We start from the raw sequence: 15355 nt of genomic DNA, 5'->3' as shown, positions 1-15355 counted from the left end.
TATTGTTAGGGTGGCACAGATGGTAACTCACTGAGCAGTAATTTTAATGATTAATGACCAAGTTCAAATCCTGTCAGTCAGCTTCAACATTGCATCTGATCCCATTGTAGGTCTGCATGAAATCTTTACTTTATTCAGTTCAATAGTCTACAGCTGCTCCAACACGTTATCTGTGTGGGTGTACGTGTGTGCGGGTGTACGTGTGTGTGGGTGTACGTGTGTGTGTGTGTGTGTGTAGGTACAAATTATATTATGCAACACAAATTTAAAACCAAAGCAATGGGTGGGCAGAGACAACAACAAGAACAAGACTTTTTGTTTAGTATTGGATTGGATTACTCTTACTCTTTACTCTTTTACTTGTTTCAGTCATTTGACTGCGGCCATGCTGGAGCACCGCCTTTAGTCAAGCAAATCGACCCAGGACTTATTCTTTGTAAGCCTAGTACTTATTCTATCGGTCTCTTTTCCCGAACCGCTAAGTTACGGGGTCGTAAACACACCAGCATCGGTTGTCAAGCGATGTTGGGGGGACAAACACAGACATGCAAACATATACACACATACATATATATATCCATATATACGACGAGCTTCTTTCAGTTTCCGTCTACCAAATCCACTCACAAGGCTTTGGTCGACCCGAGGCTATAGTAGAAGACACTTGCCCAAGGTGCCACGCAGTGGGACTGAACCCAGAAGCATGTGACTCGTAAGCAAGCAACTTACCACACAGCCACTCCTATGCCCATGTTCTGTCCATTGCAGGATGAAAACCTCAGCATGTTCTCTTCACCAACCACTGTCTGATGTGGTGGCCATGAATTTATTCTTGAGATCATAATGGTTTGATGAGCCTACTCAGAATACAAGTCTGATCTCAACCTCTTTTTTTTAGTTGCGTTTTATGACACGCAGTGGAAACATAAGGCCTTTTCTTTAACATGCCGGTCCCCGCACAGCAAGGACTCCCCCAAACATGCCCATAGGTTGGAGGGGTGTCGCCTGAGTGGTGCAAAGTTGTTACTGTACATGCTCCCCATACTACTACTACTGGAGGCACAATGGCCCAGTGGTTAGGGCAGTGGACTCGCGGTCATAGGATCGCGGTTTCGATTCCCAGACCGGGCGTTGTGAGTGTTTATTGAGCGAAAACACCTAAAGCTCCATGAGGCTCCGGCAGGGGATGGTGGTGATCCCTGCTGTACTCTTTCACCACAACTTTCTCTCACTCTTACTTCCTGTTTCTGTTGTACCTGTATTTCAAAGGGCCGGCCTTGTCACTCTCTGTGTCACGCTGAATGTTCCCGAGAACTACATTAAGGGTACACGTGTCTGTGGAGTGCTCAGACACTTACACGCTAATTTCACGAGCAGACTGTTCCATTGATCAGATCAACCGGAACCCTCGTCGTCGTAACCGATGGAGTGCTCCCCCCCCAAAAACTACTACTACTACTACTACTACTACTACTACCACCACCACCACCACCACCACTACTCACAAAGGAAAAAAGCAAAGTTTATAGATTTAATATTTATTATGTAATAACTATTGAAAGCAGTGAAGATGAAGTTGAACGATTAGCACATTGAAAACCTGATTTACTGCAAAGACAAGCGGTGAATGCCATTGTTACTTTGCAGATCTAAGCGTTTAAGATTTGAATATATAAGCTGTTTTTGAATTGTCTTGGATTTTATGTCGTTAATTCTATTTATTTTCTGTTTTTTTTTGCCAGGTTCAGGCTGTGAAAGAAATCGTCCCAGGGAAAAATGCTAATGAAATTATTTTAGTGCTTCAGTATTATGACAACTGTGTTGAAAGAACTATACAAGCTTATATGGAAGGTGGGTAATCGTTATGTTTTGAATATTTAATCAGTGTGTGCAGGTGTGGTTGTATGTAGGTGCAGGTGTGGCTGTGTATATATGCTGGCCTGGTTGGGTGGGGTGGTGGTGGGTGTGGTTAAGAAGCCTGCTTCCCAACCATGTGGTCTTGGGTTCAATTCCACAGTGCAGTTCCTTGCTTAAGTGTTTTCTACTTTAGCCTTGGGCTGACCAAAGCTGTGTAAAGTGGATTTGGTTGATGGAAACTGAAAGAAGCTTGTCACGTGGTTATTGCAAAATGAATGTCGTTTATTTCCAATATTGTGCAAGGAGATGTCTGACCCTGGGAAAATATTAACTTACTTGGAAACAGGTGAGGGTTGGTGACAGGAAGAGCATCCAGCTTTAGAAAACCTGCCTCAACAAATTCCACTCGACCCATGCCAGCATGGAAAAGTGGATGTGAAGACGATGAGGATAACACACACACACACACATACACACACATGATATAACTGTGTAGTACAGAGACCAAAGTTTGATCATGTTGCATGGCACTTTGGCAAGGTGTCTTCTACTTTAGACTTAGGCACAGACTATTATTGCCTTCTGAGTGAAATTTGGAAGTTGGAAACCAGTTTCTTTGCTGGGGTGGCTGTGTGGTAAGTAGCTTGCTTATGAACCACATGGTTCCGGGTTCAGTCCCACTGTGTGGCACCTTGGGCAAGTGTCTTCTGCTATAGCCTCGGGCCGACCGAAGCCTTGTGAGTAGATTTGGTAGACGGAAACTGAAAGAAGCCTGTCGTATATATGTATAAATATATCTATGTGTGTGTGTGTATATGTTTGTGTGTCTGTGTTTGTCCCCCCAACATCGCTTGACAACCGATGCTGGTGTGTTTACATCCCCGTAACTTAGCGGTTTGGCAAAAGAGACCGATAAAATAAGCACTAGGCTTACAAAGAATAAGTCCCAGGGTCGATTTGCTTGACTAAAGGCGGTGCTCCAGCATGGCCACAATCAAATGACTGAAACAAGTAATAGAGTATTTATCATAATAAAGTGCTAATCGATTAAATGTAATTTTTTATTTATTTACTAGTAAGTGGTTAAACTCTTTCACCTTTTATACTTCACTCTGATGAAGCTTCGTGTTTCAGATCAATTATATTACGGAATATGATAAATATTTTTAGCATATCAATGGCAACAACCATACAACATTGGAGGCAGAAATAGCTGTTAGACGGGATGCAGTCTATTTGTATTGAATTAATAAATGATAATTGATCTAAGCCAATTGTTTATCAATATTTCTCCATTTTCTGTTTTCTTTAAATATATATAAACTTACTTGGAGGAAAAAAATGAAACGACGCGATGGCGCTCAGTTATATAATAACAATTTAATAAATAAAATATATGCATACATACATACATATATGTACGTACCTACATCTATATGTATATATACATGCATATATATATATATATATATATATATATATATATGAGTACAGGACATGTACTCATATATATATACACATATGCATGTATATATACATATAGATGTAGGTACATACATGTATGTATGTATGTATGCATATATTTTATTTATTAAATTGTTATTATATATATATATATATATATAGGGTTTGTCATATATTTTCTAAACTATATGAGGGCTGTTTCTAGTAATGATATAAAATAAGGGTGATAAAATATTTGGATGTTAAAAGTTCTTCTTTTGATCTTCAGATGGTGCCAAGGAGGCTTTGAAAGAATGGCATCTTCCTGATAATAAGGTGAGTGACTTTAGCATGCCAACAGATGGTGGCACACAGTTGCATGTACAGTGAGAGCTAGCAGTGACCTTCATGAGGCAGTGTGCCATGTGACATCACTGTGTTTACTAAAATTGTGAAATTTGTGTTTTTGCGATCACAGCTAGGGTGTAGTCTGCAATTTTTATCATGGACAGGAAGTTGGAACAAAGAGCCAACATGAAACTTGGTGTTAAACTTGCAAAGTCTGCTACAGAGACATTGAGTATGTTTCAAAGATGAAGTAGCAGTTGTCACAATGGAAGAGCCCTTCATCTCTATGACTGAAGAAGGCATGGCAGAGTCACAGCTCAGTCAAGAGCATGCTCATCGGTTTTTTTTTGGCGTCTGCCGTATTATGCATCAAGATTTGTACCCTCCGGGCCAGACCTTCAGTCAAGAGTTCTACTGTGACATTTTGAAGCATTTGAGGAAGGACATTTGGTGAAAGCAACTGAATCTGTGGAGCTCGAAGAATTGGATTCTTCATGATGACAATGCACCCTGTCACCGAGCTCTCCTCACTCGTGAGTTTCTTGCCAAAGACAACATGGTATTGCTTCTGTACCTGCAGACTCCCATCTCTTCTCCAAGACGAAAATGCAGCTCAGAGTTCACCCTTTAAACACCATTGTTGGGATCCAGAGCAAATTGTTGAAAGTTCTCAACTAGCTTACGGAAAATGACTTCCAGGACAGATCCTAAAAGTGACAGGAGGTGGAGGATTAAGTGGGGGAAGGTGGCTTTGAGTTGGTGGCAAACCAAATCTGAGAATCCAGGTTCGATTCTTGGTTGTAGCTATTTCACTTCCTCTGTTAATTAACCCTTTAGCATTCAGTTTATTTTGTCAAATGTATTTTATTTATTCACGTTGTTTTAAATTAATTATGTATTATCTCTTGGTTTTCAGATGTCCATGATGTGATTATTTAGTTTAGAATGACATTGTTGGCTAGGTGTGAATGGCCGAATCTGGTCAGTTTGAATATATAACAGGCAGAATATTTTGGCTGGATATGACTGGTTTGAATGCTGAAGGGTTAAAGCTCTTTTAAACGGCCTGGACATTGCAAATTCCCTTTTCCCCATTTCTGCATCTTCTGTAATCAATAGAACTAATTATGAATTGATAGATATGCATAATCGTTAAAATGATAAAGGCACTAACTTTGCCCTTCTGGGTGTGAGAGAATAAATAGTCTTTATTTTCAATGGCTTTGTAGGTGTTGAAACAGAAGAAGAAGAACAAAAAGAAGTCAAACCAAAATCCTCCCTCTGCTGACCAACAACACAAGCCTAATTCTCAGGGGCCAGTAAGCATCTCAAAGGTGGCCAATGATGTGGTCAACGGTGAGTGTCGAAGGTCATCCGGCCAAATTATGATGAACGATGATGACCTTGTACTGTTTTTTTAAATTTCATTTTGTTTTCTTTTTTGTTTTCTCCCCCTTTTTTTTTCCCTTTCATTATTTGTTGTTGTTCTTTGTATTCTTATTTTATTGGCTGAAGAAGATTGCTTTATGTATGTATGTGTGTGTGTGTGTGTGTGTGTGTGTGTGTGTTATCACACACAGGCATGCATGTGCGTATGCATGTGTATCTGTGCTTTTGTGTCTATGTGTATGTATGTGCGGATATTCTCACACACATACAGTACACTTGTTTCGAAATACATCTGAAAGCTGGAAGTGTACATCACATCTTTTTGTTATGACTGTGTTACTTAGATCCACTCCAGTTTGTGCAAATACAAGCAATGTGTCCGTTCCTAAGAATAATAAGTCTGACGCTACCAACACCTATCCTAGTGTTCTCAATTTCAACATCATCGAAGTTGATGGAATTAGCCATAAACAATCAGCCCTTTTAGTACCTACAGGCTCCCTTCTTTCCTTGGTGACCAGCAGTAAAGAGGTTTCCATAAAGTAGGATCTCTTTGAGACTTGTTCTTTTGTATCATACATTAGTGGTTTCTTGCACTTCTGAACTTTAATGAAGGCCTTCAACTTTATTTAGCATTAGGACTCTCCAGCTCTGGCATACCCTCTCCAGCTCTGACATACTCTCTCCAACTCTGGCATATTCTCTTCCAGCTCTGGCATACTCTCTCCAGCTCTGGCATACTCTCTCCAGCTGTGACATACTCTCTCCAACTCTGGCATATTCTCTTCCAGCTCTGGCATACTCTCTCCAGCTCTGGCATACTCTCTCCAGCTCTGACATACTCTCTCCAACTCTGGCATATTCTCTTCCAGCTCTGACATACTCTCTCCAGCTCTGGCATACTCTCTCCAGCTCTGGCATACTCTCTCCAACTCTGGCATATTCTCTTCCAGCTCTGACATACTCTCTCCAACTCTGGCATATTCTCTTCCAGCTCTGGCATACTCTCTCCAGCTCTGGCATACCCTCTCCAGCTCTGACATACTCTCTCCAACTCTGGCATATTCTCTTCTAGCTCAGGCATACTCTCTCCAACTCTGACATACTCTCTCCAACTCTGGCATATTCTCTCCAACTCTGGCATATTCTCTTCCAACTCTGGCATATTCTCTTCCAGCTCTGACTTACTCTCTCCAACTTTGGCATACTCTCTCCAACTTTGGCATACTCTCTCCAGCTCTGGCATACTCTCTCTAGCTCTGCCATACTCTCTCCATTCTCTGACATACTCTCTCCAGCTCTGGTATACTCTCTCCAGCTCTGGCATCCTCTCTCCAGCTCTGGTGTACTCTTTCCATCTTTGGTATACTCTCTCGAACTCATTTGTACTTCTCCAATTTGATTGTACTTTCTCCAACTCTAAAGTACTTTCACACACACACACACACCATAACTTATTCTTTAGGTTTTTTTTTCTCTCCCCAAAATATAAAACATGGACTTTTCTGGACTGAAGCAATTCCTTTATTGCTGCTTTCGTTGGGTAGGCATTAAATCTGATGATTTTAGAGATGAGGAGGAGATAGGAGTTGAGACATTCTTTAGCACAAGGTTGATTTTGATTGTGTGGTGTTCCAACCATGACTGTCCAGTGCTTTTTTGTAGTGTATGTATTTTAGAACTAAATTATCTTGTATATCTTGTCATTTTGTTCTAAGATGATAGTATGTAGTTTAAAGGAAATTTGGTTGTTATTTCTAACAAACCTAGTGATCCCATACAGCAGGTATGAGCAACCTTTTTTCGTGAAGCAGGCTGCATGAGACATGGCCCATTGTCAGAAGGGCTTTGCTACTGAAATAATTCCAAGTAATTTTTTTTATAATTTTGCATCATGCGTGTCATTCAGAAAGTCCTGTGACCTGCAGTTTGTCCGTGACTGTCTCAGAGGTTCATTCTTGTGTTTGTGACACTCAGAGGAATTGGCAGTACACATGAAATTGGTTACGTGACGTTGAAACTGAATCATGGACATGGCTTACCAAGCAATTTACTTTTGTTTCACAACATTCCTAAGTTTATGTAGTTAAAAGAGAATATGAATTAAAATGAAGCTGTTTTGTGGTGTGTAGTTTGTCTTTTGTTTGATATATAATGAAACTATGCAATAATAATTTCAGTTTAATTTCCCTATATATTTGATTAGTTGTTTGGCAGCACCTCTGTGTTTTTTCCTTCTTTGTTCTGAGTTTTGTCTTTTTCTTCTCTTTCTTCTGGCTGTTCCAGGTGATATGCCTAAAAGGAACAAATCCACGGTTCGCATTGGGAAAAATGCGTCTCGAACTGGTGTTGTAATCTCATCGTCTTCATCGTCTTCGTCGTTATGTAGGGGGGAGTTACACACCGCTGCTGGCAAAGAAGTTGAGCTAACAACTACATCTCAGAGGGACCTCAATGGCGATTCTTCTAAATCGGATCTCCATACTAACAACGAATCTGAAATCCATAAGCAACGGTCTCGCCCTAAGTCTGGCCAAGCTGTAGCAAACAGTCAGACACATCAGGGTAGTAAGAAAGCTAGTGTCACCACAACTGCTGACTCTCTTCCAAAAACAGGTATATTTGCATATTCTAATCCTCTGAAATCTTCTAGCTAGCATGTACGTAATGAGGAACTAAATAATAGTAATTATCAACTGAATGCTAATTATTTTTTACCCAATCTCTATATTAATTAATGTGTTTCTAGGAAATTGGGTGAGGATAGCAATGTTGGGGAATGGAGAAGGGACCATCTGGAATTACTGTTGTAGGAATGAGTTCGGCATCCAGTGTTTTCATTGTTGTAAATGTAGAGTTTCTGTGGTAGTTGAATGAAACACAATCCTGTTGGTGGATACCTTTGAACGATGGACTGTTACGTAGCAGTCACCATTGCTTCTTGAACAGAGGCCAGAACTTGGATTCAATGTCAAATTTGGTCAAGACACCGGAGGATTGTGACCTGAGTTTAATAACAAGAATGTCTTCTTGTTGCTTTCTCTTAGAAGATAACAGGACTTGGATTCGGCATAGAAGAAGAATAAAATGCTTGACATTACTTTGCTAAGCATGTCGAAAATTTGGGGTAACTTTGCATCCTGCATTATTAGATGACTTCAAGTAATAGCTCACTTCATGAAGATTTAGTCTTCATGCATGGTGTTTAGAGTACAGAGGAGATTCCGCCTTATCTAAAGTACATTCACAGATGGTTTTGAAGTTAGCATTACATGCTCTGTTAAAAATATAGAGTGGTTTTTTTTGTTTGTTTTTGTTCCTTCTTTCTTTCTTCTTTTAGAGAGAATGGAAGAGAGAGAAAGAGAGATTCATACTGCTGCCACATCTTGGACTGTGCTACTACTACACATACAAACATTCTAGGCTAAATCCCATCCACAAGATAAACCACATGACTTGATTAGTATAGAATTAATCACCAACACACTTCAACCTCCAACTTCCAAATGTGCTCTCCTCTTTCTTCTGATTTTCTACAACCTCTTCAAAAACCTCTGCTCCTTGGAGCTAGCTGGTTCCTTACCCCCCACCCCCTACATTCAACTCCATTCATTAAGCTAATCACTTTTCTTCTCTTCACACATATTGCGTCCCTACCTCAAGGTCCTACACCCACCACTTTGTTTCCAATGCGCTTTTCCCAGAGAGTCAACCTTCTTGAGTTTCTTCCCCACTGTTCCATATTTTTTCTGTCGTTGTCAACTTGGAGTTATTCAAGAGCATCAACTGGGCAATTTCATCACTCTCAGACGGCATACATAGACACAGCTCCTTTCTCTCAATTAAAATGTTTAAAAGCCCCCCAAATATATCAGATTTTTAGAGGTGGTTACTACTAATATGGTTACTTCCTTTTTCCTGGTTTTTGCTCTGAAAATCTTGAAAGAAGTGCACTCCATGATCCATTAAACATTTCAGATGTGACATTAATTAAGTTTCTTAGACTCATTTGGAAATACTTACATTACAAGAAGAAGAGTTCTTGTAGAAGAAGAGTCACTCTACCAACAGGTATAATTTGAATGATCTACATCAATTAATAACAAATGTAATGTCTACTTTTGGAGTACATTTGGTACATCTCTCATACTTTGCTGTAATTGTGAAATTTGCTCCTCAGAAGAATATCTTTTCTAATATAATTCTGAGATTCTCTCTTATAAAGAATATGATGAATATTTACCTCTTTAGAATTCAGATTACTTTGTCAAATGTAGTGCTTATTTATTCACATTACTTTGAATTAATCATGAATCATTTCATAGCTTTGGTGATGTGACTGTGTATTTTTAGAATGACATTGCAGGGTAGGTGTGAGAGGCCAAATCTGGTCAGTTTGAACATACAACAGGTAGAATAGTTTGGTCAGATATAGCTGGTTTAAATGCCAAAGGATTAAATTGTATCCTCACATCTATGTTCATTTACAGACCTCAGCCCAAATTATAAACTAGTTCCTATACAATATTCCTTTGTACAATATTTAAAGTGTTCCTGTCAAGTGAGGGTTTTTTCTTTCATTGATTCAAACTATAATGTTCTCTTATCTGTTTAATTTTTGATTTTCCAAAAAACTTCTGCATTCATTCATTCATGTCTTGTTTTTGGTTTTATACTAATAAAAAGAGGAACTATGTTTTTTAGTAATTTTTGGGTGACTTAGAATGACCTTATTTTGAAGAGTTGAGTCATTAAAATTTGGCGTTGTTTCTTAAGGCTGCAAGCTGGCAGAATTGTGAACACACTGGACAAAATACTTTGCAGAATTTCTTTCAGCTTTGTGTTCTGAGTTCAAATTCTGCCAAGGTCGACTTTACCTTTCATCCTTTTGGGGTCAATGAAATAAGTACCAGTTGAGTACTGGGGTTGATGCAGTTGACTAGCTCCTTCCACCAAAAATTTCAGGCCTCACTCCTATAATAGAGTTATGCTTTCTTCTAAAGCCAGCTGGCTTGGGATTCCGTTGCAGATAGGAATTGAGAAGCTGTGATGAGGTAATCTTTCCTAAGAGCATTATCCCTTTTGTAACCATATTCCTTTTGAAATCCACTGCTTTTGTTTCAATTAATTTTGAAAATAATGATAAATTTAATGAAATAATTCTCTCCTTACTAAGCTGGTGTTTGGAATGTAAATCAATGTAAAAACTTTGATGGAAGATTTAATTTAGATCTCTTTAAAACAAGAAACGTGTATCGTAGAACCAGAAGTAGTCTTAACCAGTTTGGTATCAAAAATGAACTAATTCCAATGGGGCAAGGATGAAAACTGGGTTATGGAATTGGTTTACCAGGAAATTATGCTGCTACACAACACAAAAGACCAGTGACAGCAAGTTATTATACATTACATAGTTACAAGAGTCTCAAATTCATAGGGAGAGTGAAATAAGATTGGCATCTATAACGAGCCTTTTAACGACTGATTAAATGAAATTTCAACTCAAATGAAATTTGAGTTGTTGAACTTATTCAGGCAGACACATAACACCATATCTGATGATTTGCTCCAGAATAAAATAATTACAGAAATTAACTTCACTGAAATTTCTTTTAAAAATGAATATTGTTTTGCAGGAAAACAGATATTATTTACTTTGGGTCTGGCAGTGATTCTTGTTTTCCTTTGCCTTTCCTTTCTTTTCCACAGATAAAATTTTTTACAGAAATTGTCAACGAATTATTGCTTTTCCTTAAGGAGGGACAACATCAATTTCTCTCTCCCTTTTTTTTTTATTTGGGGGAGGTGATTGCGCGGATGAGTGAATCTGGAAGAAACAGCTGAGATTGGAATGATTTAACCATGGATTTAATTGTTATTTGTATAAATGAAGTTTGTCTACTTTAAGGCTTCAGGCAGCCTGGGAATAAAGGAAGTTCATTAGTAAGACAATGAGACATGAACAATCAAATGAGAATATACCTGGAGCAGTTAGAAGAAAGTGCTGTGTGGAGGCACATGGCTTAGTGGTTAGGGTGTCAGCATCATGATCGTAAGATTGTGGTTTCGATTCCTGGACCGGGCGACGCATTGTGTTCTTGAGCAAAATACTTCATTTCACGTTGCTCCAAAAAAAAAAAAAATGCTCTTCTGGCAAATTATATGAAATATACAAGAGAGCGCTGAGGTAAATCTACCGGATGTGTAAAAGGAAAAAGTACAGAATGAGCTGAAACAAAGGCTGTGTATTTCAATAGAAATATGGTAAAAATGAAAGGGTTAAATTCATATTTCTTTAGATATTAATAGGTAATACACACAGAGTTGAGAAAAAGTGTTTTCACTAGAAAGGTGTGACAGAAAAGACCTTTTCTTGCACTCAGAAGAAAATTGGCAAAGCTGTAATCTTATTTTTGTCTTCTCGTTTTTTTTTTCTTTTGAGTCTGAATTTGTCTCTTCCACTGCTTGACAACCGGTGTTGGTGTGCTTACATGCCTGTAACTTAGCAGCTCAGCAAAAGGACTGGCAGAATTAATGGGTCAGGCAAACTGCTTAGTGGCATTTGTTCTGGCCCTTTATGTTCTGAGTTCAAATCCTGGTGAGGTCAACTTTATCTTTCATTCTAACAGGGCCAATATAATCACTGAAATGCTGGGGTCGATGTAAGCAACCTGCCCCCCTGTGGTGTGTGTGTCTTTATATCTGCAACTTCTTGTACAAAAGAGCTGCGTGTGATGTTCTGATTTGTTTCTCCTGTCAAGAAATTGTCTGGGCACTTAATGTCTTTGAAGCTCCTTACTTGAAAAACAGATAAGTTTTAGCACCAGGAAAGGTATCTGACTGTAAAACAATGCCTCAAATAATGTCTTCATCCAACCCAAGCCAGCATAGAAAAACAGACATAAAACAACCAAACAAGCATTGAGGATGATTTATAAAGCTCAAAGAACAGTGGATTGAAAAAGTTTGAGAAATTTTAGATGTACAATTCCTGCAAATATTGAAACCTTTCAAAATAATTTTTTAAAAAATTCTGATGACACATCTTAGTGGTTTGGACAAGGCCAAGGATTTAATCCCAGGATATGTTTAACCCTTTAGCATTCAAATTACTTCAAGTTTAATGCTTTATATTCATATCATTTGGAATTAATCATGTATTATCTTTAAGAGATTTCTAATGATGTGATTGTTTATTTTTCAAATTGTGTTGTAGGATTGGTATGAGAGGTTGGATCTGGCCGGTTTGAGCATAAAACAGGAAGACATGGCTATTTAAATGTTAAAAGGTTAATCCTTTAACATTCAGATTTCTCCGTCAAATGTAATGCCTATTGGTTTGAATTAATCATGCATAATCTCACAGCTTTGAGATTTCAATGATGTGATTGTTTATTTTTAGATCAACTGGATAAGAGAGGAGAGGCAGAATCTGGCCTCTTTGAACATAAAACATGTTGAATATTTGATCTGGATATTGCTAGTTGAAATGCTAAAATGTTAACATTGTAGTGACAATAACAGTTGCTGTGTCTGTATAATTAAACAAAATAATGGAAACTGAATAACAAACAATACATGTTTGAAATGGTGGTCACTCAAAGGGTGATTCAAGGGTCAAAATATGATCTCTGCATGATATTTTTTTCCTTTAAATTTCATTTTATTTTTGTACATTTAACCCTTTTACTGTGGAAATCAGAGATATTCACTCAAAATTTCATTACTGTAGAAAGCACTTTTATATATCAATCTATCTTTTGTTGAAAAATGAAATGTCATATTTTATTGAGATAATGTGACCTTGAAGAAAATACCAATTCTATTTTTTGGTAAATATTTAGCATTGTTATTAGAATAACCATGAAATTTAATTTCACAGTTAAAGGGTTAAAAACAAAAGTATTACATTTCTGTTTGATTATAATATAATTGGTTTGTGTTTTTTCTCATTTTTATTTTCAGTTTAACGAAATAATAATTTTTGAATAATTTTTTGTATTTTATTTTATTTTGTTTTTTTTCTTTTGCATTTTTTTTTTGTATTTTTGTTTTTTTGTTTTTGCTTTTCTTTTCAAGGAAGTCATTGTTAAATTTTTTGTTTTCTCTTAGGACATTCTGGATCAACGAAAAGTGACAACAGGGTTGACTTGGGCCCGAATGTGGTGTCTAAAGTCAAGAAACCATATGCAGGTGTGAACATAAATAAATTTTCAATAAGATATAGTATTGATTTTCACTGATTTAGTTAATTTTAGCAGCATCTCACTTGTGTTGAGCCATGTCTTTGAGACAAATTCACCTGTTTTGCAGTAATTATTTATCAGATAGGTGCAGGCTTGGCTCCGTGGTTAAGGAGCTCACTTTGCAACCATGTGGTTTCAAGTTCAATTCTACTGTGTGACACATTGAGCAAATGTGTTCTACTATAGCCCTGTATTGTCTAATATTGTGTAAGTGATTTTGGTAGATGGAAACTATGTGGAAGCCCATATGGCTGGGTGTGTTTGTATTTACAATTGTTGCTTCCATTGTACTCTTTTTTTATCAGTTTCACTACATAAGTCTTGCCGATGCAGAACAACACAAGCCTCATTGGAGCCTGTTTGATTTTTTTTTTACACACACTCATGCACATGTACACGTACGTGCATATAATATTATGACCATCAGTTTACCTTCTTTTTTCCATGCTGGCATGGATTGGATGGGTCTGTCACATTACTTCCTTCTCTGACACAGTACAGTAATCCCTCACCTTATCACGGTTCACCTACTGCGGTTTATTATTTAAGCTTACACTGATTCCTCCGTGGTGTTGTTTTGCATTTATAATAAAATAAATATATGCAAATTATAAAAAGGATTAAAAAATATACACAGAACAGTACTGTTTCTACTTTGTGGATTTTCATCTATTGCGGAGGGTTTTGGAACGTAACACCTGCGATAGTTGAGAGATTACTGTTCTCTAAAGACAAAACTCAATCTCTGTTGTGAACAACTGATTTGAGAACATGATATTTCTATGACTGGATACTGTTTCTACCCCCAATCATTTGCTAGTATGGTTTGTGTACATTTTATAGCATCACTGACATTCAAAGGGATGTTTGCAAAAATGAAAGTGTCTCCTCTACCTTGTAGCATTTTTTGTGTTTTATTTGTGTTGGGGTTAGTGTTAGATGGTAAGCACGTGAGGGCACATGGCTTAGTGGTTAGAGTGTTACATTCATGATTGTAAGACCATGACTTCAATTCCCAGACCAGACAGAGTTTTGTCTTCTTGGGCCAAACACTTCATTGCACATTGTTCTGCAACCATTTTGACATCAAATGTGTGGCGTACTGCACACCTGTACAGGTACTGTTGATTTTGATGGAAGGGAGGAGCTAATGTACAGCACAAACATTTCATCACAATAAACAAATCATCCGTGCAGGTCATTCAACAAGAAATTGAAGACCCCTCATCTTTGGTTCTCAACAAGGTCCATAGAGCTGCTGGGGGCCCACATAAGATTTTGTTGTTATAATTTACCTGCAATAAATTGGTTTTACTTCCACAATACACAAAATATTTTAACAATTTTTAATACAATTATTATAATATTTCATTATAAAAATATAATTTTTTCTAAACATTGAATGGCTATGAGGGTTTTTCTGAGTAAAATAGGAATTAAAGGGGTCCATAGGAAAAAAAAGCAAAACAAAAGGTTGAGTGACACTGCAGTAGTGCAACATTAAGATGACTAAGTATGATGAAGGAATAGTGTGTTGATGGTGGGGGATAGATTCATGGACAAACTGCAGTCCACAGGACTTTCTGAATGGCATTCCAACAAAAAACTACCATTGGTTTTTTCAGTCATGTGGCTTGTCTGAAAGAGAGTCATGTCTCATGTGACCTGCTTCTTGTAAAAAGTTGTCCACGTCTGGGTTAGAAAAAATATGAAGTAAGGATGGTAGGGAAAAGAGATGGTTGGTGGTGATGCTGTATTACATTGGCGATGGTGGTGATGGTGTGATTGGAAAATGTGTGATGTTTATAGCCCCTGGTCATACCTTGATTGAGCTGACAAACCAGTGGTCAAAGGTGTTCTGGCTATGACCATCCCATCTTATTTTGAGACTCCGTAAATCCAAGACAACACTATTCCACAAGCCACTATCTTTCTCTTTTTTAGTTGTGCAGCTTGCCTGAAGGAGAGCCATGTCTCATGTGACCTGCTTCCTGTAAAAGGTTGCTCACACCTGGATTAGATAAAATATGAAGCAGGGGTGGCAGGGAAAAAAGATAATGGATGGTGATGCA

At 37.8% G+C, this 15355-nt stretch overlaps 1 protein-coding gene across 3 annotated transcripts in view; it reads left to right on the top strand.

Moving 5' to 3' along the window:
- The window catches only part of LOC115222930 (spermatogenesis-associated serine-rich protein 2), a 160505-nt gene that overhangs the window by 124832 nt on the left and 20318 nt on the right, over positions 1 to 15355 (top strand). The window contains exons 3-7 of one of the 3 annotated variants that reach the window (XM_029793327.2): positions 1743 to 1851; positions 3590 to 3636; positions 4878 to 5004; positions 7324 to 7653; positions 13150 to 13230. In XM_029793327.2, coding sequence (XP_029649187.1) covers positions 1743 to 1851; positions 3590 to 3636; positions 4878 to 5004; positions 7324 to 7653; positions 13150 to 13230 — 694 coding nt within the window. The remainder of the gene's footprint in view (positions 1 to 1742; positions 1852 to 3589; positions 3637 to 4877; positions 5005 to 7323; positions 7654 to 13149; positions 13231 to 15355) is intronic. The other 2 variants (XM_029793328.2, XM_029793329.2) reach the window with 2 other exon arrangements.

Source organism: Octopus sinensis, linkage group LG21, assembly GCF_006345805.1.
Source record: "Octopus sinensis linkage group LG21, ASM634580v1, whole genome shotgun sequence".
Classification (NCBI taxonomy): domain Eukaryota; kingdom Metazoa; phylum Mollusca; class Cephalopoda; order Octopoda; family Octopodidae; genus Octopus; species Octopus sinensis.
The sequence above is the reverse complement of the archived record's forward strand: the minus strand, read 5'-3'. Positions and strand labels throughout refer to the sequence as shown.